We start from the raw sequence: 25,747 nt of genomic DNA on the forward strand, positions 1-25,747 counted from the left end.
TCTGACTTCCACAGGCACACCATGGCATACACATAGCCATATACACAATATAAATATAAATGTTTAAAAATATCTTTTAAAAAAATCTTCAAGTCTACCGGATAAACTGACTAGTTCTGAAATTGTTTTCAAGATTGAAGCCACAAATCCCATTTTGAACTGAGTACAGGTCCTTAAGAGATTAAGGGAATTCCTCAAGCTGCTGAGGGTGGCATTGCAGAACCCTATCTCCATTGACCCTGGAATAAAAGACATGAACCATCACACCTACCTAGTGGACAGTTTTTAAAAACCAGATTCTGGTGGGCAGTGGTTGCACACGCCTTTTCTCCCAGTACTCAGGAGGCAGAGGCAGGTAGGTCTCCATAGGTTCATCACTAGCTTCAGGGTGGGACTCCTCTTTCTCAGAGATAACTGGGTGGTTCAGGAGGACCCTGTGTTTCCTGAATTTGCCTTCTTTTTACATCCTTCCTGCCAGCCCTCTGCTTCCACACTATGCCCGTAACCCTGACTAAACCCCTCTTCCTAAGTGTTGACTGTCTGTGCCCTCTAAGTGACTGGGACTCCTGCAAGAAGACAGGTATACTACATCCTTCCCTTGCTTTCCTCCGTCTCCCTGGAGACCTTTGATGTTAAGTGACCCTGAGCGATTACACAAGTGAGTTTTCCTGAGTGTAGGAAATACTAGGGGATTACTTACTACCCAGAAGGCGAATCCGAAACCCTCAATATCACATGCCATCACTGTCATCTCTCCGACCTTCCTATCCAGCCTCACCTCTTGCCATTTCCTGCTGTCAGCCCTGTCACACACAACTGTCTGTGTGGCTCATCGTCAGGGATATTTATTACTGCCTTGTGTGTCTGTGTCTGGCATGGAGACAGCTAACAGTAGAGCAAAGCCCTGGACTTTTCTGTGACAGTGCTTTAGAAGGAAAGGAACTGTGGGAATGGGGGCATTTCCTCAAGACAGCTTTGTGGTACAGCATTGGGGATCTCTGTGATGGCCAAATGAAAAGTGCTTCGTTACCTGGCTGTACTGTCCTCATTCTGATGGGAAGGATACTAGAATCCAAGGGTAAAGGACAAGGCTTTCTCGTTGTTGCTCCAAAGGACACAGGAGGGCAGGAAAAGGAAATTGGCTGTAGTGTAGCTCGTGCAGTGGATAAGTGTTAACGGTTACTTCTGCTTGAGGGCAGACAGCTCTCTTAGTATAGTTCATTTCTGACAGTTAACTCTGCCAGACAGCTTGGGGACAGTATTGAGTCCTCTTTTCTCTGAGCCGAAGATGAGAACTGGATTCTGGTGTAGAGGAGGAGTTAGACAAGACAGCTTTGAGGACAGCCACTACATAACTACCAACAACCTCCGTCAGGTATTTGCTGTGTCAGCCACAGTGACCAGGTGTGTCACGTAAATAGTGTTCTTCCTGCATCTTCCTTTTATCCTTAGGCCAGGCAGGCTGAGGTCTAGATTCTGGGTCTTCCCATTTATGGGTAAAGAAATGGGCTTAGAGAGGAGTACATCCTCTCCAAGGTCACACAAGCACTAAACAGCAGAGTCAGAGTGTGCGGCCCGGCATTTGCTTCTGAGCATACACTTGTACACCGTGTCATGCTACCTGTAGTGTTGTCTCTTGCTGTAGTACTAAACACGGGGAAAAAGGACTGGAGGCATGTTCAGTTAGCCCACACTTATCTAGGGCCAGGATAAAAACAAAGAAGACAAAGTCTGGGGCTGGTAGAACACCCATGCCCATAAAATAAAGATAAATAAATAATATAAAAAAGAAGAAGACATGGTGTGGACTGTCTTCTATGCTCAATGCCATGTTATATTTGAGGCCAGTAGTGCAAGCAGGTAGATGAGGGAAAGTGAAGTGCTAGGCTAGAAAAAGTCCTGTTAGAACTTTGTTTTCCTTTTTCCAGGCTGGTCTTGAACTTTCAGCATTCATTTTAACTCAGCCTCCCAAGTACTGGGATCACAGGTGTGCACCACTACACCTGACTTAAGTATGCTAAGTCTCTTCATCCCTCCCTTCCTCCCTCCCTCCCTTCCTTCCTTCCTTCGCTTCTTTTGTCCTAGGGATGGAGGGATGGAGTTCAAGAACTCACACATGCTAGGCAAGCACTCTACCATTGAGCTCCAGCTTCAGCTTTAGAACATGAAAAAATTAAAGATTTATGTATTTATGTGTGTGTAGCCACATTGTGTGCATGTCTGTGTGTGTGTGTGTGTGTATTATGTGTGTCTTGATTGTCATGTCAGTACAGGGATTCAGACTCCAGTAAGCACTCTTAACCACTAAGCCATCTTCCTAGCCCTATAAGACATTTTTAGAGAGATAAATTAGGGGTGAGGCTTAGAGGTAGAGCATTTACTATCATGCATGAGTACCTTCATCTGATGCCCTGACCTAAAAAACAAAATAAAAGTCTAGAGAACCCTAGCTAGGAATTTTTAATTTATTTTTATTTTATTTTATTTGTTTTTTTGAGACAGGGTTTCTCTGTATTGCTTTGGAGGCTGTCCTGGAACTCGATCTGTAGAACAGGCTGGCCTCAAACTCACAGAGATCTGCCTATCTCTGCCTCTCAAGTACTGGGATTAAAGGTGTACACCACCAATGCCCCGGCTTGAAATTGTTTTCTTTTAGAAAGGAAGAAATAAGGAGCAGTGAACATAGTTTGCTAAGTCAAATGTTAGTACTCAAAGAGCATAAATCATGAAACCAGTGAGTGGTGATCCTTTCATTACAAAATTCCTAGAACGTGAAGAAAATCTAGTTGCTAGGTGATTTGCCACCCCACCCCTCCTTGGCTTGGACAGTTGGCTTCAGGCCCCCCTCCCTGAGCTGACATAGCATTCTGTACAGGTCATGGTACTTATCGTAATCTTCTTTTATTATAGTTAATTCTGTACAGGTTTTATCTTTCTTGATTCCAAGTGCTTGAGGACATGGTCCACATCTTATCGCTCTTTTTCCCAGCACTTAACATTATGTGATATGAAACATATTTGAAAAGATAGTGAAACTGAGTGGATGTTTTGAACATAACACATTACCTCTGTGCTTAGTCTGGGTACTTAGGACCAAACGGCTGTTTAATGCATTATTAGATAATGCATTAATTGATCTTAACTGGCATGAAGTGGGGGTGCTAAACAAAACATGCTATATTAGAGTCATTAGAGTTTGTAATATACCTTCAGAAGTTTCCAATAAAATAACATAATGGTGATTTAAGAATTAGATCTCGGGGCTGGAGAGATGGCTCAAAGGTTAAGAATTAGCTCTCGGAGCTGGAGAGATGGCTCAGTGGTTAAGAGCACTGGCTATTCTTCCAGGACCTAGGTTCAATTTCCAGCACCCTCATGGCATCTTGTAACTGCCTATAACTCCAGCTCCAAGGGATCCAACTCACACCAGTGCACATAAAATAAGATAAAATAAAATAAATTAGCTCTCCTGCATTGTTTTATCTCCCTAGTTCCTCACTGACCGAGTACTCCTGTGTCCTCCATGGTGAGCATTGCAGAAATCCCCATGTTGAGGGTGGAGACAAGCTCTTCCCAAGGACGTAGCGTGCCAGGACCTTCATTCCTGGCTCACTTCTCAATCATGTCAAAGAAAAATCTGCCTCTGACTCCATATCAGCAGTCACTACATCTGAAGAAACGATCTGAGGCGGTGGTCAGGTCTGATTATCACACTTTCTTTTTGACACAGAGACATAAGGCAATCCACAGGGTCCAAGAACAGGAGTGCTCTGCATGTCTTGAGATGCTGGTAAAATACTAGGCTTCAGAATGAGAGTAGTCAGAGAGAAAAAGTCATGCTCCCTAGGTCTCTAGGGCATGTTTCTGCTTTCTTTGCTTTCCATTTCTTTCTAATACAGAAAATATGAGCACTAGGAACTGATTCTAAGCCAAGGTGATTTAGTCTGTGCTGAGTCCACTTCCCTGGTTCCCTCAGATCACACTTCCTCAAGCAGACAGGAAAAGGAGCCACCCTATCCCTCCCCAAGACCCTCTTCCTACTTATTCTCTGAAGACCTCTCATAGAAATTACTGACGTGGTCTAAGCCAAGCGGGGATAGAAATGTTATCTATACTTGGCTTTTTATGTAGTGAACTTGTAAGCTTAGTTTGTAAGTGATTAGGAATTCCTTTTTAAAGCATGGGTGTTGTGAAGTTAATGCCCTAAGCAGAGTGACTGTGCTCTTTTATAGTTGGTTAGAATTTTATTGATTCTACCTCATCAATGGTCAGGCAGGGGTGTGTGTGCCCCTGTCTTTTTTAAGATTTTGTCCTTCAAGAGATTGGAATTATTCCAGTCTAGAGGTTTCTGTGCCTGTCAGTAAGCTAAGGGTGTGGTGTGGCTAATAGTGTCTGATAGTGTTCCAGAAGATGGTACCTACCCTCCCCTCCCAAGGAGCCTCCAGAATGGGGTCTTGCCATCTCTACTGAGAGATGCATTGTATTGTGGAGTCAGTGCTACAGGGGTGTTCTGAGGCACCGCATTTTGGGTGACATTGGGGATTGAAGCTGACTTGTTGAGTTTTTCTTTCCATATGTATTGGAGATGGTGTGAGACGGTGTATGCTTCTCATGGAGTGTGGCAAGTTAAAGTTTAGAGACCACTTCTCTAGAGGAGGAGCCTGACTTCAGTGCTTGGCTTGCTCTCTTCCTCTTCCCAGTCAGTTTGCTTCCAATGGCAGTGACTGTTGATACAGGGTTAAGGGCAGAATGCTCTTTGACTCGATTGAGAAATGAACGTAACCATGGATGGGACTCTTGGAGGTCTTGGCACCCTGTGTCCTTGGGAAGGGCTATTGAAGAGCTATTGAAACTGCATTGTCTCCACCCTCAATAATTCCACAGCCTAGTTTCTGTGTCTTTGAAATGGTAGGAATGTGTCCTTCCTGTTTGACTGATGTCATCTTCTTGTGAAGCTAGAAGGCTTGTTTTAATCTGTTTTATCTGAAGTAGAGTTTCAGAGAGCCAAATTCGGAGGTCATGCCAGATCAACAAGCTATGTCTTGAAATCCTGACTTTAGCACAGTAGTGGAGTCTTTCTTTCATAACACTAGCAATACCTAATACCTCATAAGCACGTTGTTCTGGATACCCACTGGAGATTTAACACAGAACCTCAAAGGATCATGGTAGACAAGAGACATGCAAAGACCAACACAACAGTACACTGACTTAAATATCAGTAGACACCCATTCAACCCTGGGTAGTCAGAACCCCAGACCTGGAAGAATGTTTCTGATTATTTTTTTCGAGACAGGGGTCCTGGAACTAGCTCCTGTAGACCAGGCTGGTCTCAAACTCACAGAGATCCTCTGCCTCTGCCTCCCCAGAGCTGGGATTAAAGGTGTGCACCACCACCGCCCGGCTATGTTTCTGATTTTTACAGAACTACTTACTAGGCTTTCCATGAAGAATGAGTTTAAGGCAGCAAGGTGTGGGAACTGGCAAATCTCAGCAATGGTCAGCCCAAGCTCCCATATGGACAGCCCTCTTTCTTTTGTGCTGAGGATCAGTGCAGGCCCTTGAGCATGATGAGCACTTGTTCTGAGGGACTCTCTGCAGCCCTCGAGTCATTTAACTTTTCTCATGCCTTCCAGTCTTATTTTCCCTCTGTGCACATCTATATTGCAAGCTGCTGGTCAAGTTTTATATGGCCATAGAACCTTTGAAGGCCCTGCATCATCCCTAAGCACTGTTGGTACCCTCAACAGGCACCAGATAGTAGTCCTGTAAGAAAATATTGAACTGAGGCAGAGACAGGCGCATCTTCAGAGCAAGTTCCAGGATGGTCATGTCTACACAGAAAAACCCTGTCTCCTCAAACAAACAAACAAACAAAAAAGTAAATAAAAACCCAACAGCAAAAATAGAAAAAGAAAATATTGAATGTTGAGTTCATCCAGATGTAGAGGCAGGCACCCCAAGAGAAGGATGTAGCAGCTTTTTAGAAAGGAAAAACTGAAGGGATGCAGATATCTGAGTGTGAGTTAGGATGGGAGACAGAACAGAGACATGATAAAACAGGTCAGAGTATCAGTAACATTGGCATTTAGCTGAAATCACTCGTGCTTTTGGTTATTGGGAGATAGGGGGTTCAAGAGAAGAATTTTAAGTAGTATAGAACTGCAAACACTAGTTTTCATGCCATAGATTTGTGCAAATCGATCTCAGGAAACCCCAGCTGCTCCCTCATACTCTGCAGATGCTGAAGACTTCAGATGCATCTCTCACCTCCTGTTTATATCAGATTGTTCTCTTGGAGCCTTGGAGCCTTGGAGCCTTGGAGCTATCTTAAACCTTTTCATTCAGATAAACTCTTCCTCCTCTTGTAATTATTTCTAGGTCAGAGTACCATCGAATTCGCCAAGAACTTAGGAATCAAATAGCACTTATTTAAATTCCAGTAAGCAATTCCTAATAGGTTTGTCAATGCCATTATGATAGGTGCTTCCTGAGCCAACAGAATAGCTGGGTAGTTTGTGTTTGTTCAGTACACACTGTCCAGCTAGATGTCTTTGCCTCTGCTTTCTTCTAATCACATCTTTTTTTTTTAATTTTGGGGATTATAATATAATCACAACATTTCTCCTTTCCTTTTCCTCTCTTTAAATCCTTCTATACCTCCTTCCCCACTCTCCTTCAATTTCAGGGCCTCTTCTTTCATTAAATGTTATTATATGCATATATGAACTTGAATGTACATATATGTAAATATAGCCTGCTCAGTCTGTATATTACTTGCATTCACGCTTTCAGGGCTGACCATTTGGCTCTGGACTACCAATTGGTGTGCTCTTCCTGCACAGAGATCCGCTTGCCGCTGCCTCCCAAGTGCTGAGATTAAGAGTGTGCCACCACCATCCCATCGGTGTCATTCTTGTGTAGCTTATGTTTGGGCAGTCATCTTGGTGAGGCTTTATGGGGTAGCTTCTGACATGGTCTCACAGCAGACTCGGTAGTCCCATTATTTGGAGTGTCACCTCCATGCCTTAGGTGTCAGCCCTCCTTTGCTCACCCTCCTCCCATGGGGCAGTCCTTTAACTCTCAGTGCTCTCTGGTATTCACCTAGATTTCTGCTGGCACCCTCTTAACAGAGCCCTTGTGCTCTGCCCATATCTCTAGTTCCGCAGGTGTCGGGGTTCAGTTTCATTTCTTGGCTGCATGCTTTCCACGCCTTTGTTTGGCAGCCACGGCTGTCTCAGTTCACTCTTTATCCCCTCAGATAAGTTTGCTGCTTTTATTCAGAGCTCCTCACTGACGTGCAGGGTCACCATGGGCTGCTGTTCGCTCATCCTTTGCTTACTTTACATCCATGGAGCCATGGGCCACGCAAAGGGTGCTTGCGGTGTTTCCATGAATATCATAATTACGGAATTTAATCACATATTCACAGCTAGCCAAGAATGAGACGAGGGAATCACTGTGTAAAAATTAAAATGAGCCAGACGGTGGTGGCGCACACCTTTAATCCCAGCACCTGGGAGGCAGAGGCAGGCGGATCTCTGTGATTTGGAGGCCAGCCTGGTCTACAAAGCAAGTTCCAGAGCAGTCAGGACTGTTACACAGAGAAACCCTGTCTCAAAAAGAAAAACAAAACAAATTACTGAATGCTATAGAAAAGCATTTGCTTTTGTTTTGAAAGTGGAAAGATCCACTTTTTTTATTTTATGTATGTGCATTGGTGTTTTAGCTGCATGCATATCTGTGTGAAGGTGTCAGATCCCCTGGAACTGGAGTTACAGACAGGTGTGAGCTGCCATGTGGGTGCTGGGAATTGAACCTGGGTCCTCTGGAAGAGCAGCCAGTGCTCCTGAGCCATCTCTCCAGCCCCATGCCATGTGCTTTTAATCTCGGCACTCTGGGAGGCAGAGATAGGCAGATCTCTGTAAGTTCAAGGCTAGTCTGGTTTATATAGAGAGTTCTAGGACAGCCAAGTCTGTATAAAGAGACCCTATGTAAAAAAAAAAAAAAAAAGAAGAAAAGAAAAGAGAAAGGAATCAAGAAAGATTATCTACTGTCACATCTTAGGTGTTGGAATTTCCCTTTGGGGGAGTGTAAGGAGAGCCTTATTTGACAGTTCCATACATATTTGCAATATACTTTGATATCACCTCTCATTATCCTCCCTCCTCCCCCACTGCTGATGAACACCATGTTCTTTCCAACACCCTCCCCAAAACAGCACAGGAGTGATTTCTGGCTTTTGGAGCAGGATCGCAGTACCTAGGCTGCCGCAGTACCTAGGCTGGTCTCTAGAACCCATCCATCATCTTCCCAACTCCTACTCTGAGTGCCAGGATTACAGGCCCTACCTGGAAAGTTCTCATTTAGAGCAAGAAAATAATAGATGATGCCTTCTGGGTGAGTTTTATAAACTAGTGGCTTACAGCTAATAATCTGAAAGAGATCTTCTTGGCCTTAACTGGTGGCTCTCAGAGTTTTATTTGTAGCAAATGATAGCAGGTTTGAGTTTGTGGGGGAAATCAGTAAAAATCATAATAGGTGAGCACGCTGTCTTCAGATTATCAGCTGTTGAAGGTCGTGGTCTCTCTTCCCCCACTTTTCTTCCTGATCATTGCTGTTTTCTTTTTCTTTTCTTTTCTTTTTTTTTTTTCTTTTTTGTTTGTTTGTTTTTTCAAGACAAGGTTTCTCGGTGTAACAGTTCTGGCTGCCCTGGAACTCACTCTGTAGACCAGGCTGGCCTTGAACTCACAGAGATCACCTGCCTCTGCCTCCCGAGTGCTGCCTTCATTGCTTGTTGAGGCGTGGAACCCTGAAGCTGACCTTTTTTGTCTTTGTCTTCCCACTCAAAGCTGATCTTTCCTGTATGCCATAGTATTTCTGAGTCACCTCTTAATTGTCACATGTGTTCTAGATTCCTCAAGGAAAACTCAAGAATGATTAACTGGGCATAAAATCCTTGAGTTGTACTTTGTATCCATGAGAATATTAATGTTCCCTGCTAGCACTAAGCATTGGTTTTGGCTTCAAAACTCCCTATGTAGGTGAGGTTGACCTTGAACTTGTGATCCTCCCGCTTCTACCTCCCAAATGCTGGATTACAAGTGTGAGCCATCATCCCTGGTTGTGGAGTGCTGGGGATGCGTGCCAGACAACACTCTCCCTGTCACACCTCAGCCCCTTGCTTCCTTTGTTTCATCCACTTCTCTCTCGGTTCTTTCCTTTTGTTCGTTATTATTTTTAGTTGTATCTTCTTTTTTTTTTTTTTTTTCTTTTGGAGCCTATTCTGGCACTCACTCTGTAGAACAGGCTGGCCTAGAACTCACAGAGATCCTCCTGCCTCTGCCTCCCGAGTGCTGGGATTAAAGGCGTGCGCCACCACCGCCCGGCTCTGTCATTCACTTTTGCTTCCCCTTTGTCCCTGAACTCCACTGTGGTGCACTTTCCCATCTCCTTCCTGCTGTGCCATCATCTCTTGCTTTGCTGCTCTGCAGTACGGGGATCAAATCTAGGGCCTGGCGCCTGCTAGGCAAGCATTGTATCGCTGAGACATCCTGTCTGCCCTCACTTTCCTTCTCTTTCATTTTTCAGAGTGCTTTCTTGTTATTTTGGCTGCTCCCTAGCATCAAATTTCTAGTATTTCCGTTTTCTTGTTTCCTAATTTTCTTTGTTGTGTCTTTATTTAGCTCCTGGATAGGTGGCTTTTTATAATCATTTTTGAGTAGGTTTAATTTTCAGGTGCTAGCTATCGTTAGGAACTTTGTTTAGAGAGGAATTCCAAGCTTGGCTTTGTTATTCCCGTGTTAGAGAGTTCTTTGAGTTCATTCATCCTTATTTCTAGGCAGCTAATAAAGTTAGGCATCCATGAACTTCCCCAAAGCAAAGATGTTCTATTCTACGGCCACGGGGACCACATCTGTGAGGTACATACAGTGGACTTGTATATTTTTTGATGTGGTCCCAACTCTAGGTCCAAGGAGGTTTCTGCCCTCCATCAGCAAAAAAAAATTTGCTTGGTATCTGGGGGGTGGGAGAGGGGTGCTTTGCCTCTGAAGAGGTAATTTTGGTATGGGGGTGGAAAGGGGTGTTTGCCCCCGAGGAGGTAAGTTTGGTATCTGGGGGTGGAGAGGGGTGTTTGCCCCTGAGGAGGTAATTTTGGTATCTGAGGGGTAGGAGAGGGGTATCTGGGGGTGGGAGAGGAGTGTTTGCCCCTGAGGAGGTAATTTTGGTATCTGGGGGTGGAGAGGGAGTGTTTTGCCCCTGAGGAGGTAATTTTGGTATCTGGGGGTGGAGAGGGAGTGTTTTGCCCCTGAGGAGGTAATTTTGGTATCTGGGGGGTGGGAAAGGGGTGCTTTAACTCTGAAGAGGTGATTTTGGTATCTGGGGGTGGAGAGGGAGTGTTTTGCCCCTGAGGAGGTAATTTTGGTATCTGGGGGTGGAGAGGGAGTGTTTTGCCCCTGAGGAGGTAATTTTGGTATCTGGGGGGTGGGAAAGGGGTGCTTTAACTCTGAAGAGGTGATTTTGGTATCTGGGGGTGGAGAGGGGTGTTTGCCCCTGAGGAGGTAATTTTGGTATCTGGGGGTGGAGAGGGGTGTTTGCCCCTGAGGAGGTAAGTTTGGTATCTGGGGGGTGGGAGAGGGGTGTTTGCCCCTGAGGAGGTGATTTTGGTATCTGGGGGTGGAGAGGGGTGTTTGCCCCTGAGGAGGTGATTTTGGTATCTGGGGGTGGAGAGGGGTGTTTGCCCCTGAGGAGGTGATTTTGGTATCTGGGGGTGGAGAGGGGTGTTTGCCCCTGAGGAGGTGATTTTGGTATCTGGGGGTGGAGAGGGGTGTTTGCCCCTGAGGAGGTGATTTTGCAGCCTTTCTGAGCTCACCAGCTTCCCACCCCTCTTTGTCACATCTTTTCTTCTTTTTCTTCTATGAAGCAAAGGGAGCCTTCCTTGCCTGCGATCCTGCTCTTGATACCTGTGTGACTGTTTTTGGGTGTAGAATTTGTGTTTTCTCCTAGCTTTGTTGAAGATGGGTTTGCAATTCCAGTTCTCCTTTTTATATTTAGAACACTCTTGAATGGATTTTTGGGAATTCTATCTTATGATGTTCATATTAGAAGTTCTTAACTTTTGTTCTATTTTCTAGTTCCCATCACACTGTAAATTAGACCTCTTGCTGTACCATGTCCAGAAAACCTCCACAGTCACACTTTCATGTGTCTTCGAAGCCCAGGGAATAAGCTGCTCAGATGCGAGAAGGTCTTTTACCTATGCAGCATTGTGCTTGGCGGTGTACATTGTTCTGGGGCTTGTGGTGAAGAGTTCCCACTGGGGCATCACATCGTCAGCAAGCCTTGGGTGACACATGTGCACTGCGTCATGAGAGTGTGGTGACACATGTGCACTGCGTCATGAGAGTGTGGTGACACATGTGCACTGCGTCATGAGAGGGTGTGGTGACGTATGTGCACTGCGTCATGAGAGTGTGGTGACACATGTGCACTGCGTCATGAGAGTGTGGTGACACATGTGCACTGCGTCATGAGACAGTGTGGTGACACATGTGCACTGTGTCATGAGAGTGTGGTGACACATGTGCACTGCATCATGAGAGTGTGGTGACACATGTGCACTGCATCATGAGAGAGTGGTGACACATGTGTACTGCGTCATGAGAGTGTGGTGACACATGTGCACTGTGTCATGAGAGAGTGTGGTGACACATGCACTGCGTCATGAGTGTGGTGACACATGTGCACTGTGTCATGAGTGTGGTGACACATGTGCACTGCGTCATGAGTGTGGTGACACATGTGTACTGCGTCATGAGAGTATGGTGACACATGTGCACTGCATCATGAGAGAGTGGTGACACATGTGTACTGCGTCATGAGAGTGTGGTGACACATGTGCACTGTGTCATGAGAGAGTGTGGTGACACATATGCACTGCGTCATGAGAGTGTGGTGACACATGTGCACTGCGTCATGAGTGTGGTGACACATGTGTACTGTGTCATGAGAGTGTGGTGACACATGTGCACTGTGTCATGAGAGTGTGGTGACACATGTGCACTGCGTCATGAGAGTGTGGTGACACATGTGCACTGCATCATGAGAGAGTGTGGTGACACATGTGCACTGCATCATGAGAGAGTGTGGTGACACATATGCACTGCGTCATGAGAGTGTGGTGATGCATGTGCACTGTGTCATGAGAGTGTGGTGACACATGTGCACTGCATCATGAGAGTGTGGTGATGCATGTGCACTGCGTCATGAGAGTGTGGTGACACATGTGCACTGCATCATGAGAGAGTGTGGTGACACATATGCACTGCGTCATGAGAGTGTGGTGATGCATGTGCACTGTGTCATGAGAGTGTGGTGACACATGTGCACTGCATCATGAGAGTGTGGTGATGCATGTGCACTGCGTCATGAGAGTGTGGTGACACATGTGCACTGCATCATGAGAGAGTGTGGTGACACATGTGCACTGCATCATGAGAGAGTGTGGTGACACATATGCACTGCGTCATGAGAGTGTGGTGATGCATGTGCACTGTGTCATGAGAGTGTGGTGACACATGTGCACTGCGTCATGAGAGAGTGTGGTGACAGATGCAGACTGCAGTCAGCCCAACCTGCACTCAGTACCTAGTTCTGGAACTGATGACTCCTGGCGCTACAGAACTCCATCAGCATTTTCTCAAATGTGAAATGAAGGAGCTATTCTAGTTTCATTTCTGTTGCTGTGGTAAAACATCCTGGCAAGAAGCAGCCTAGGAGAGGAAAGGGTTTACTTGGCTTCTGATTTCAGGGCTGAGAGGAAGTCACAGTGGCGGAGTCACGCACCTGGTACATCAGTCACACCCGCAGTCAAGAGCAGACAGAAGCAAGTCCACCCAGGCTGCTCGCTTGTCTCATCTGCCGTCTCCTGACTGGTACAGTTCAGGACCTAGGCTGTGGTGCTGCCCACAGTGGACAGTCTACAATCCGCCACAGACATGCTCACAGATCCATCCAATAAAGACAGTTACTGAATTCAGACTCTCTTCCCAGGCAGTTCTAAGTTGTGGCAAGTTGACATTCAAAACTAACCATCATAATTACCAAACTCAGACAAATATTGTGAAATTAATTCTATGAAGCACTTGGCACATGGTTGATATTCAACAAAAGTATTGCTTTGTACCAGTGAAGGAGAGGTGGGCTAAACAAAGAAGAAGGAAGCACCAAGAGTGCTTTACTACAGGTCTCTCTCTCTAAATAACTCATCTAAGTTTTACTTTGTGTGACTGGTGTGAAGGTATCAGATCCCCTGGAACTGGAGTTACAGATAGTTTTGAGCTGATATGTGGGTGCTGGGAATTGAACCCGGGTCCTGGAAGAGCAGCCAGTGCTCTTAACCATTGAGCCATCTCTCTAGCCCCAGGTCTCTTTTTTAAGGTCTAAGGTTTGCAAGTCAGTGCCATAGAGTAACAAACTGTCCATCTGCAGAGACCTTTACCCACCTCTATATACACTGCCACACAAAACCCGCCTGCCCTGCTCCCAACCCACCATTCTGCTTTCTGTGTCTGTTACTGAAGGGGCCTCATAGTATGCTTTTTGTTTGTTTTGTTTGCTTGTTTTTTGTTTAGCTTTGGTTTGGTTTTTTGAGGAAGGGTTCCTCTTTAGCCCTGACTGTCCTGGAACTCACTCTGTAGACCAGTCTGGCCTTGAACTCAGAGATCCGCCTGCCTCTGCCTCCTGAGTGCTAGGATTAAAGGCTCGCGCCACAGCACCTATCTTATAGTATGTTTGTGTGTGTGTGTGTGTCTGATTTAGTTTGTTTAACACAGTATCCTCAGGGTTTACCCATGTTGCATGGATGTATGCATGTATCAAAATTCCCTCCCTTTTTAAAGCAGAATAGTAGTCTATTTTATGGAATACCACATTTTGCTTATCCACCCATCTGAGAGTGACCACTTGGGTTGCCTCTATTTCTTGCCCACTATGACTATTGTGGATATGAACATGGATGTATAAATGTTTCTTTGAGTCTCTGCTTTTAGTTTTGTTTTTTTCCCCTTTGGTGTATACCCAGAAATTGAGTTGTTGAGTCATATAGTAGTTCTGTTTTTGCTTTCTGAGGAACTTCCATAGAGTTAATATGGCCAGAGGACTATTTGATAGGGAAGTATAAGCAATAGAGTTCCCCCAAGGAATAATATGAAAACCAGTCTTGCTTGACATTTTATAAGTTGCCTAAATATGAAACTTTTACTATTAAATTTTATTTTCATATGGATATATATTAATGTATAATATGGGTAATGTATATTATATAGAATTTAGAAAAGAGGCCGGGCGCTGGTGGCACGCCTTTAATCCCAGCACTGGGGAGGCAGAGGCAGCCAGATCTCTGTGAGTTCAGAGGCCAGCCTGGTCTACGGAGCGAGTTCCAGGACAGCCTTCAAAACAATATGGAGAAACTCTGTCTTGGGGAAAAAAAAAAGAATTTAGAAAAGAGAGGGAGAAAACAGAGAAGTGGTTATTAAAGCTTAATAAATGGGTACACCTAAAGGGTTACTCTATTATGTACTCCTCCCCTCAAGGACAAAGGACAAATCCCAGTTACATGGGTTAGTGCCTTCTTTCTGGACACAGAGAGCTTCTTGTATCAAACGCATGAAAGCATGCAGACATCTTGTTCTCAACTTCTTGGTACCAAAGAATAAGTTGACACTTGAGACTGGAGGTCAGTGGTCTCAGCTATGACTGTGTCCTATGGGAAATTTTTAGAAATGTCTGAGGACACCTTGGGTCATCCTAGCTGGTGGGGAACTACTGCAGCTAATGCTCAGAGACCAGAAACATGCTATAGTACCCAGGAAAGCTCAACAAAGGATGTCTTAGGGACTAGAGAGACGGCTCAGTGGGCAATAGCACTTACTGTGCAAACATTAGGACATGAGTTCAGGTCATAGCACCAACATGGTCAGGCATGGTCACATGACCTGTAACCCCAGCACTGGAGAGTGGAGATGAAAGGATCCCTCCTCCAAGTTCAATAAGAGAACCTGTTTGAGGGAGTAAGACAGAGAACAAACAATAAAACAGGATACTTGGTGTCCTAGCCTCTGAAAGTATACACATAGTCAGTCACACTACACACATATAGAGGCAGTTGCAACACACACACACACATCATCATCATCATCATCATCTCAAGGCTAGGATACCTTACTTCAAATCCAAGCTACCTTCTCAGCCTTGTCTTTAGTCTCCCTCTTATATAAAGCTGCTGTCCCAGCCAGGTCCAAGAGCTTTGTAAACCCACCCCATTCTGTAGTTAATTGCTTTTCTCGGGACCTTTTCTGGCCTCCTGTGGGGTGGTCCAAAAGCTCTGCACTTACTTGACAACAGAAGGTAGTACTTCCTGACTTCCTGGTTTACAGAGAATAATTGCAAGTCTTGTTGTTATGGTTTGGTTTGGAATTTGAAGTGCCAGGTTGGAGCTGGTGGCACAGGCCTATAATCCCAGCTAGTTGAGACATGAGACAGGATTGTGGGTATAGGGCTGTCCTGAGCAATTTAACAAGAATATTTCTCAGAAAGATAAGCCCTAGACACATTGGTCAGCTGTGCTTGTCTAGCATGCACATAGCTGTGGGTTGAGTTCCCATGGCTATACTAGTTATGGTGGCACATACCTGTAATCCTACTGCTTGGGAGATAGCAGCAGGAAGATCAGAAATTCAAGGTCATTTTTGGCTACATAGCAAGTTCAAGGTCAGCCTGAGATACAGGAGTCAAACATAATGTTAAAGTTGAAAGGGGAACTGGGGAAAATGCTTGCACAAGGCCCTAGGTTCAAGCCTCAGTAATGTGAAGTAGTGCCCTGTAGGCCCCAGAGAACACATCTGCCTTCACCCACCCAGGACTTTCTATGGCAGCTCTCCTGTGGTTGAATTGCCTCTGCTCCATCCCAGCTGTGCCTCGAGATGTAATTTGCTTAGAGAACCAGTGGATGGGGATTGGACCTCATAGCTGGACCTACTTAATGCCGTCCAGTGTGATGACAGTCAAATGAGTGATAAGAAAACATCTCTTCTTGTGTAGAACCCAGTGTGTACCAGGCCCCAGCCAAGGCATTTTATGTCTAGATTTCCTTCTAGCTATCTTTTTTAAATTTATTTTTATTATTTTATGTGCATTGATGTTTGGCCTGCATATATGTCTGTGTGAGGATGCCAGATCTGCTGGAACTGGAGTTACAGACAGCTGTGAGCTGCCATGTGGGTGCTGGGAATTGAACTCGGGTCCTCTGGAAGAGCAGCCAGTGCTCTTAACCTCTGAGCCGTCTCTCCAGCCCCTCCTTCTAGTTATCTAACCCAGACATTTTACTCCTGTGGTTTTGGAGGGAAGCTGAAGCTTTGAGAATAGAATTTGCCAAGACCACTTAGTTAACAAAAGCAGGGCTAGAATTTAAACACGACCTTCTGAGCTAAGCCTCCGCCACCACCTCATTGTCTTGAGGATACCAACCCTCCACCCCATGCCATTGCTAATAGGAGACCCAAAGCCATAGGTCAAAGGGCAGAGACTCCTTGTGGTCTCACTAGTGAGGTGGCTGAGTAGTGGATCTGCTGCCATAAGGACCAGGTTTCAACAGCTCAGGAATTGAAGGGGAGTCACAGAGTCGGTGGAGTGATCATTCAATTGACTTTTCTATCTGAGGGAGTAAAATTTAACTCTATGGGGCCACTGAAAGACACACACACACACACACACACACACACACACACACACACACACACACACACACTCACACTCACACTCCCTCCAACATGTCAGGATCTCACCTAGGGTGCTGATGAATGGCCAGCCTTCAGCAGGTCTGAATAGGAGATGCAGAGCAGGCAAACTACTGAACAGACAGACAGACACATGAGGACTTCAGTGAGAGCCAAAGTGTAGTTCTTCATTTTATTATTCCTTCTGCTGCTTGTTCACTCTATTCTTTTTCTGTTCTGTTCTTCTACCCTGGTATTTCCTTTCTTCTTGTCTTTATTTTTTTCCCTTACAACTTATATACCCCAGCAAAACCTTTCAGCACTATAAAAATTAAATATGTTTACATTCTATTTTTAAGTGAATGATTACAATGAGTACAAGTGAAAAACAACACATTCCCATTTCCTTATACATGATTAAATATTTCGCATATTTCAGGTGAAAAGCAAATTGTCCCCAAGAACCCACATGCAGTTAAACTGTGATCTTTTAGACTTCTCACAGATCAGGAGCCTGGCAACCATAGCAGTGGTGTTTATAATTGCCAGAAAAACAGGTTATTTGTTTTACTTTTTATATTAGAATCCTGTCCAGTTATCTAAACTAACCATCTAATTCTTTGTTTTTTAGTTACATGAAATCAATTGTTTAAATCCTTGTTTTAGCTATGATGCACACCGAAACCCACAAACACATTTCCCAATATCAGAAGGAACCTGAGCTAACTCCTGGGACTCAATTGTTTTCCTCAATCAAAGACCTAGCTGCATTGTCCTTTCTTGTTTTTATTTTCTATCCTCTGTACCCCCTGCCTTATCAGGGATGGGGGCAACACCATATCCTACTTTTACCTATATTAATGTTTCCACTAAATTAACCTCTATTATAATCTCTTACTACATTTTTTAAAAACCTTTAATTGTCAAAATCCTATTTAAACTATCATTGTATAAAGTCATAACTTAAACAGTTTAAGATAAAAATGTCCAATAGAGTGGGATATTTCCATCAGATAATCATACTGTACTAAAGGCTGTGCCTTTACATTTTTCTCTGGTATTTAGTATGTAAAGGCACAGCAGTAGCAAGAGAAATTCTGGAGCCGAAGCCCTGAGGGCCTTGTGTATCTGAGATTTTCCCATCAGTGCCTTGCATTCTGGTGAGCTGACTCCTGCTGTGCCTCTGGCATGGCCACCAGCGTGGATCAGAGTGTGGCCTGTCTGACCCCTCTACTGCTGTCACCAAAGGAACCACGGTGCTGTGCTGAGTCTTCTTGTTGTCTCTCTTGTAGGTGCACTACATCCTTCAGGAGGTGGTGATGGGTGGGATGGTGTTAGAAACAAACATGAATGAAATTGTGGCTCAAATTGAAGCTCAAAACAGACTGGAGAAGTCAGAGGTAAGGAAGTAGCTACACTCATGCCCTGGCTGTGTAGAGAGCACTGGGCAGAGGGAGGAGCGTGTACTTGTGTAGCATGTGCAGCTTATGTATGCTCTGTGGGCTTGTGTGAGCTTGTATGTGCTGTGTAGCTTTGTGTATGCTATATGAGTGTGTGTGTGCTATGTGCGCCTGTGTATACTGTGTGGGTTCATGTGAGCTTGTGTGGGCTGTGTGGGTTTGTGTATGATGTGTGGGTTTATGTAGGTTCATATGAGCTTGTATGGGCTGTGTGGGTTTGTGGATGCTATGTGGGTCTGTGTTTGATATGTGGATCGTGTAGGTTCATATGAGCTTGTATGGGCTGTGTGGGTTTGTGGATGCTATGTGCGCCTGTGTAGACTGTGTGGGCTCATGTGAGCTTGTGTGTACTGTGTGGGTTTGTGGATGCTATGTGCGCCTGTGTAGACTGTGTGGGCTCATGTGAGCTTGTGTGTACTGTGTAGGTTTGTGGATGCTATGTGAGTTTGTGGATGCTAGGTGGGCTCATGTGTCTTGTCTGTGCTATGTGTGCTTCTATGGTTTGTGTGGCTTATGTTTCTCTGGGTCCTTAGGAGGTGGGTCTCACTCTGTCTCTATTTGTCTCCACTAACTTGAAGGCTAGTATAAACACTAAACAGGTAGGGCAACTTGAGATGTCAGGCTTAAAGGACAGGCAGATGGCAGAAAAAGCAAACAGCTTCTAGAATATGGTTACAGCACACATTTGTGGTGCTTGTGTGTATCTATCTGTTCTTCCAGAAACCATATCTCATGATAGGAATTCAAGATTCCGTATTTGCAGTGAGACTTCTGCAAAACTACAATAATGCTGATTTGAAAATATACCCATCTGGGAGACGGTGGCGCACACCTTTAGTCCCAGCACTGGGAAGGCAGAGGCAAGCAGATCTCTGAGTTCAAAGGCCAGCCTGGTCTGCATAGCCAGGGGCTACACAGAGAAATCCTGTCTGGAAAATCAACAGCAACAAAGAAAATCCCATACCCACCCCATCTTCATGTGGCAACAGACTTGATGGAGAAGCTCCTGGTAAAGCCAGGCCTGTCCCACTGTGGTCTTAGCCTTCCCAGCCCTGCAGTGAGCAAGGCTAGAGGCCTACTCCTCATGGCTGCAGAAATAGTGGAATAGTGACATCCCTATCTGAGTGTCTTCGAGGGTTTGTTTCCTTTATGCAGCGGAGCCTGTCTTACAAAACCAGGATTTCTTCCTGTGAGGACTGCTGATCCTGTTGGAGAAGCTTTTCTAGCCACGGCTCTGGCTGCTAGAGTTTCCTGAGGAGTGTCGGCTGGGGAGTGAGCGTTTCCAGGCAGAGTGAGTGAGTCAGGCCAGGGGTCTAAACCACAGAGACAACCAGCGGGAGGGGGAGTGGGAATGGGCTTCCTGAGAGTTAGGGAACAGTGAGTTTCCCCAGTCTTTGTCACTTGTCCCTCTCCACTCCTGGGTGAGCCTGTGGGGTGTCTGCTCAGCTCCCAGTCCCTGTCGGTGCTTCCCAGCTCACACCGAGTGTTCCTTTAAAGAATTTCTCCAACTTAGCATTTTCCTGTAATTTTTGTTGTTGTTGTTTTTCAGACAGGGTTTCTCTGTGTAACAGTTCTGGCCTCGAACTCACAGAGATTCACCTGCCTCTGCCTCCCCAGGTGCTGGAGTTAAAGGTGTGTGTGGTGGACTCTTGAAGAAAGGGTTTTGTTTTGTTTTGTTTTGCTTTGCTTTGCTTTGTAAATCGAGTATCCTCAATGCTTAAAACTTGGATAAAACCATATCAGAGTCCCTCAGCAACCGTTTATTGAGCATCAACCACAGGCCATGAGCACTGTTAGATGCTACAGCTGCAAAACTGCGCAAGACACACCCCCTGCTGCAGACCATATAGTGGGCCGGCTGTGCTCCACACCAAGCTCCAGCCATCTAAATAGGGTTTTGTTGACCACCTTTGAGGAGGAAGGAAAATGAAATCTCCCATGTATGCCGTTTGGAATTCTTTGAATCTCCCTCATCTGGATTGAGATTCAAGCAGATGACACTGGGAAAGTGACTGATTCTGTACACCCCTTCCCCCAGGGTGGTCTCTCAGCAGCCCCTGCGAGGGCTGTGTCTGCTGTGAAGAATATGAACCTTCCTGAGATCCCGAGGAACATCAACATTGGCGACCTCAACATCAAAGTTCCCAACTTGTCCCAGTTCGTGTGAAGGTGGAGGACCGGGCTGAGCTGGGGTCCTTAGGGTGAGCAAGGCAGTCAAGTTCAGAACTGGAACCCTGGTGAGCCTCTAGAGTCGCACTGAGCCTGCCTTTCACAGAGTGGGCAGGGAGCTGGGTGCACACTGCTCGGCCGTCCTGCTGCTCTCTGATACACATGGCTGTGGTAGACATCGCGCACTACGCCACCGCCCCTTTGCCTCCCACACACAGCTGCCCTCAGGGTTGGGGACTGTGGAACAAGCGGCCTGCTTCCCAGGGCCCCACCACCGGGCCTGAACACATCTGCCTTCCTCCCTAGCACCCAGGGCTTCTGAGCTCCTGTGTCACTCAGTGGGCAGGAGAGCAGAGAGAAGGACCAGCCTTCAGATGCCGACTGTGTCGAGTGGCAGGGTGTACGCTGGCTCTGCTAGGGCCTGCACTCCTAGAGTCCCTTTGTGTAACCAAGCCTTTGGATCAGCAGCTGCTCAGAGCACGTTTCCCCGCTGGCATACTCCCAGTTTTGTTGCCACAGGCATCTGTGTGCTGGACCCAATTTAACACACACACACACGCACACACACATATACACACACACACGCACACACACACACACACACACACACACACACACACACACACACACACACACACACACACACACACACACACACACACCCCAAAGCCCTCTTCCAAATGAGATTGGTGTCTGTAGACTTTGAAGGCTGGATTTTCCCAGAGTTATGACTCTTCCCAAGTTTAAAATACACTGTCCTTCTGGAAGCAGAAGGTTCAGTGGCTGTGTTATGAATGATGAATCATTTCCCCTTGCTCAGAAACCCACTGACCAGTCTCAGAGTTTAGAGCTGAGAGCATGAACCGGGTGCTGTGTGGGCTGAGCAAGCCGCATGCTACCATAGTGTTCTCCACTCCGCGTCCTGCAGTGAGCACACTGGGCTCCTTTGGACGACATTCTCCCACAGCTTTGGAAACCTGTAAATGTTAACGTGCTGAGTCTTCTTCTTATGGCTAATCTGAGCTAAAGCTGCTGCCAGGAGCAGGCCCTCTTCTCCATGCCGTCAGCTGGGTGTCAGGCGTGGCGGAGAAGAACTGGTTCACCTCCCCTCCACGGCCTTGTGATGTTGCTGATGGTCCTAGGAGAACCCCGTGTCAGGACCCGGTCGGTGTTCCTCATTTTCCAGCAGGACTTCTTGTCCCATGCCCACGGCTGCCCACAGCGTCTTGTCCCCATCTTTTCAGCCCTCTGCAATAATGGGCAGTTCGCCAGAGGACAAGATCTGAGACCAAATCCCTAATGCCGTTTTATTGTTTATCTTATTGCCCCTTTTACAATGGCTGGATATGAAGTAGGAATGAAGAAAACCAGTGTTTTTTTGCATCTGCTGTAGGGTGACATGAGCAAGATCCTTTACCAATCTTTGCCACAGACATTGTATTTTTTTAAGATTTGTTTTGAAGGATGGTTGTGGTGGCACACACCTTTAATCCCAGCACTTGGGAGGCAGAGGCAGGCGGATTTCTGAGTTTGAGGCCAGCCTGATCTATGAAGCAAGTTCCAGGACAGCTGTTACACAGAGGATCCCTGCCTTGAAAAACAACAACAACAAGAAGATTTTATTTGTGTTGTTCTTTTGTGTATGTGGGTATGCTCTGAGGCCAGAGGCGGGTTGTGTGCCCTGTGAGGCCAAAAGAAGGTGTAGAATTCCCTGGAGCTGCAGTTACAGAGGTTGAGAAGCCACCCGAAACATGGGTGCTGGGAATGTAACTCAGGTCCCCGCAAGAGCATCAGTGCTCTCAGCTGGAGCCATCCCCCCGGCCCAGCCACAGACACTCAGAAGCACGTTTTGTTGCCAAATAAAGCAGACTTGGGGCAGGTAAATTGCTTCTAGTTCATGCAGAGCTAAAGTCTAAAACATGCCTGCCTGCCTGGCTCCAAAGACCTTGTTTGTCCTTACTACTGAAGATAGCTCCTCCCAGTTTCACAACCCCCTCTTTTATAGATGACAGACAGGGAAACTGAGTCTCAAAGGGATTAAGCCACTCTCAAAAACTAATAGAAGAGGCCTTATTTTTAAGGTAGCCAGCCCAAGAGCTGGATGTCCTCTGTGTCCCTCTGTTAACTGCCTGAGATGAGGCCACCCAGACTGTGTCCAGTTAAGGGTTGTAGCATTCTGAAGGATGCTTGCTGTTGGCTGAAGGCACCATTAAGTCGGAAGTATTGGGCTTCCAAGGTAGTTTGGATTTGAGGTGTTTGCCAGCTAGAAACTACTTTGTTTTTCAAAACTATGACCTGGCCCTGTAGACTGCAAAAGCAAGAACCAGACAATGGCTTGTACCACCCCTTTATAGTGTTGCTTTGGGCTTGGAAAACTCAATTCCTCCAGTTGAGCTGGGGGGATTAATTAATTAATTGTTAATGACTTAAAGCTAGTTTGTCTGCGGCCAGCAAAGCTATAGTCTGAGATCCAGCTCTACCTACTTCTCCCCTTTGGGTTTTGGATCCTCAATTCTCCTTCCTCACCTCCAAAATTGCTATGTGCACTTTCCTGTGAGTAGTTAGAGGAAGTCCTTGATCTTTTTGAAGAGGAGTGTCCCCTTTCGGTTATGCAACCAGGGGCTGAGTTTGTGTTTGCTTTGGGATCCTGAACTTGGAGAATTTGCACTGAGGCTTCCTGGGTTTTCTCACTGCCACTAGTTCAAAACCGGAACCCTCCCACTACCCATTGTCTGTGTAAGTGCCTGATGGGGGTCAAGCTTGGTCCTGAGCTGAGAGACGCTCTCTGTGTGTCACTGTCTTGGAGCTTCCCTGATAGTGCTCACATGGTTGGAACATGACAATCTGGCTGCACAGATCACCTTCCCCAAGCCTGCCCACAGCCCCATATGTGTTACCCTGAGGATATCCTGAGTCTCTCAACCCCTGGGTATTCATGCTCTGCCACATACAGAGACAGCTCTCCCTCCCTCTCCACTACAGAGCTTGTCTAGCCATTTTCTCTGTGACTTCAGCTTCAGAAAAGAAACTAGGAGAAATGGCTCAACCTGTGGCCTAGCCTGTAAAGGGTTTGCTTAGCGTGGCTGTCTATCATCTGTCCACGTCTTTTCAAAGAGCACCCGGGGATAGGTCCATGAAAGTAAAGCTACAGAGTAGGGTCTCGCCCACCTTTGCAGCAGTCAGGATGGAGTACTGAGACCCACCCAGAAGAGTGTGGGCTCTCTGCAGACATCCTGGATGTCCACTGCTCTCAGTGTGCTGACCACCCAGAGTGAGCCAGCTCGATGTGGGAGCGGTTAGACTAATCCCCACCTAGGCCCGAACCTTCAGGTCAAAGTGTCTGCCTTCTTGGAGGCTCTGGAGTGCTCTTCACCCACACCTTCTGGCAGAAGTGGCTGTTGAGGAAACAGCTTGTTGCAAATGACTAATCCTTTCCAGAGTTCTTTCCAAATTGGAAATATATTCATGTAGTTCGGTATTTTTATATGGGGAGGGGAGGTACCCTCAGAGACCAGGAGGCATTGGATCTCTTGGAGCTGGAGTTAATTGGTTATAAATGCCTGACATGAGGGTGCTGGGAACCAAACTTAGAAGAGCAGCAAGAGCTCTTAACTGCTGAGCCATCTCTCAGGCCCCATGCAGTTCACATTAAAAACAAACAAACAAACAAACAAACCAAAGTTCAGCAAAAGACTTAGCCTATGTCCAGCCGCTGAGCACTGTCCCTCCTGACAGCAAGTGTTTGCAACTTAAAGGAGTAAGAAACAAACGTCCTTTCTCTCCACTTTCAAAGCTGAGGACATAGCTTCAGCTGACCTCAGCCCAGTGCAGTCCTGCTATCCTCCAGAAGTGCTGCACCCCCTGCACGTGCACACACAGTCTTACACACACACACACACACACACACACACACACACACACACACACACACACACACCCTGTGAAATAGCAGCTCCTAGGCTTTCTCAGCCTCACCATTCCTTAAGGCACTGGGATACCATGTTGTCTGTTTCCTCCTAGGATGTAAGCCCTCAAGGGCTGGGGGTCAGCCTCCTACCCAGTGCTGTACCTCCCCCTCCCCCACCCGCTGCTCTCCCCGGTGTCTCATTCATACTGCTCAATAAAAATGGTAGATGAGTGGGCAGCGGGGGACAGCAGAACTTCATCCTTACAGCATCTCTGGACAGAGACGAGGGGTGGGACGGCCATTGCTGCATGGGGCAAGGATTGTATTGAGAGGAGACGGGATGCAGGCATGTTAAGCTGAAGTTGCCTGGGCTAGATGCCCGCTGGTGAATGAGTGGACAGGAGACTGACATGTATGGAGTTGTTTGGGCCCAATTAAAGTGGGGTCAGATAAGCACCCCCTACTTTCTTTGGGAAATAACCTTTAGGCCTTTTCAAGAACATAGTTTGTATTTTTGGCAGCTATGCCATCAGACTGGGATCCTGGGAGCACTTGGGAATGAATGAGGACCCTGTCTCGGGGGCGGGGATGGGAAGGCTGGAGACTGTCTTCTGCATGATGGAGAACAGTTTTTGCAAGCTCCTGAGAGAAAAGTACAGCTAAAATACTGTAAAGGAGTTCCAGGTACAGTTGTCAAACATGAGTCCCCCAGTCCCTCAGACTGAGAATGCTCAACGTCCAGATACTCCCCGATTTAGAACAGGTTTTGTTTCTATAATGCCACCACCATTTGGAAACACCCTCAGTTGAAAATGTAACTGAATGGCCTGTGCTGGTCAGCTTACTGTAGCATCACAGTGATCCACATGGAGCTGTGGAATGGCAGGACCCACAGCTAAAGGACACTTTCTGCGTCTTTTCACACCATCCGACTTACCAAGCAGCATGAGTTAAGACCCCAGTCGCAGTGGGGGAACTGATCTGGGGGTAAGGGGCTATATGTAGTAGACTGGCCTTGAGCCTCTTCAAGGTGACAGATGGGCAGCGTGACACACAGGTCGCTGCATCTGGGGCTGCATCTCAATTCTTTGCTGTCCCAGAAGAGACAGAGAAAAGCCTGTGGTTTCATTGGTTAGTATGCCTCTTACCCAAGAGGGACAAGTGTCTTCCCACAGTGGAGCTTGCAGTCGGGGTCATGAGATTGCTACAACGCCAGGGCATTTTCCCTCCATGGGAGCAACCGCCACCCTTCTCCAGCCTAGAGTGCAGGGCACTGGGCATGTGACACCCTTCACCTGGCTCTCGCTGTAGGCTGTCTGAGCCATGCTCCCTGGCCAGAGGTAGCTGCAGGCCAGAGACCGCAGCATCGGGCCTGTGGTGCAATCTTTCCTGTTACAGAAATGATTTCCACACCAAAGCAAACTGTTTGAACCCA

General features: G+C 46.4%; 1 protein-coding gene across 2 annotated transcripts in view; it reads left to right on the forward strand.

Annotated features, from left to right (window-relative positions):
- LOC101825589 (AP-3 complex subunit sigma-2) overlaps positions 1–24,549 on the forward strand; it is a 48,653-nt gene extending 24,104 nt beyond the window's left edge. For both annotated transcript variants that reach the window (XM_005077794.4, XM_040729766.1), the window contains exons 5-6: positions 18,069–18,176; positions 20,275–24,549. In XM_005077794.4, coding sequence (XP_005077851.1) covers positions 18,069–18,176; positions 20,275–20,403 — 237 coding nt within the window. In that variant the 3' untranslated portion in view covers positions 20,404–24,549. The remainder of the gene's footprint in view (positions 1–18,068; positions 18,177–20,274) is intronic.
- Positions 24,550–25,747: the final 1,198 nt, after the last annotated feature.

Source organism: Mesocricetus auratus, unplaced genomic scaffold (assembly GCF_017639785.1).
Source record: "Mesocricetus auratus isolate SY011 unplaced genomic scaffold, BCM_Maur_2.0 Super-Scaffold_4256, whole genome shotgun sequence".
Classification (NCBI taxonomy): domain Eukaryota; kingdom Metazoa; phylum Chordata; class Mammalia; order Rodentia; family Cricetidae; genus Mesocricetus; species Mesocricetus auratus.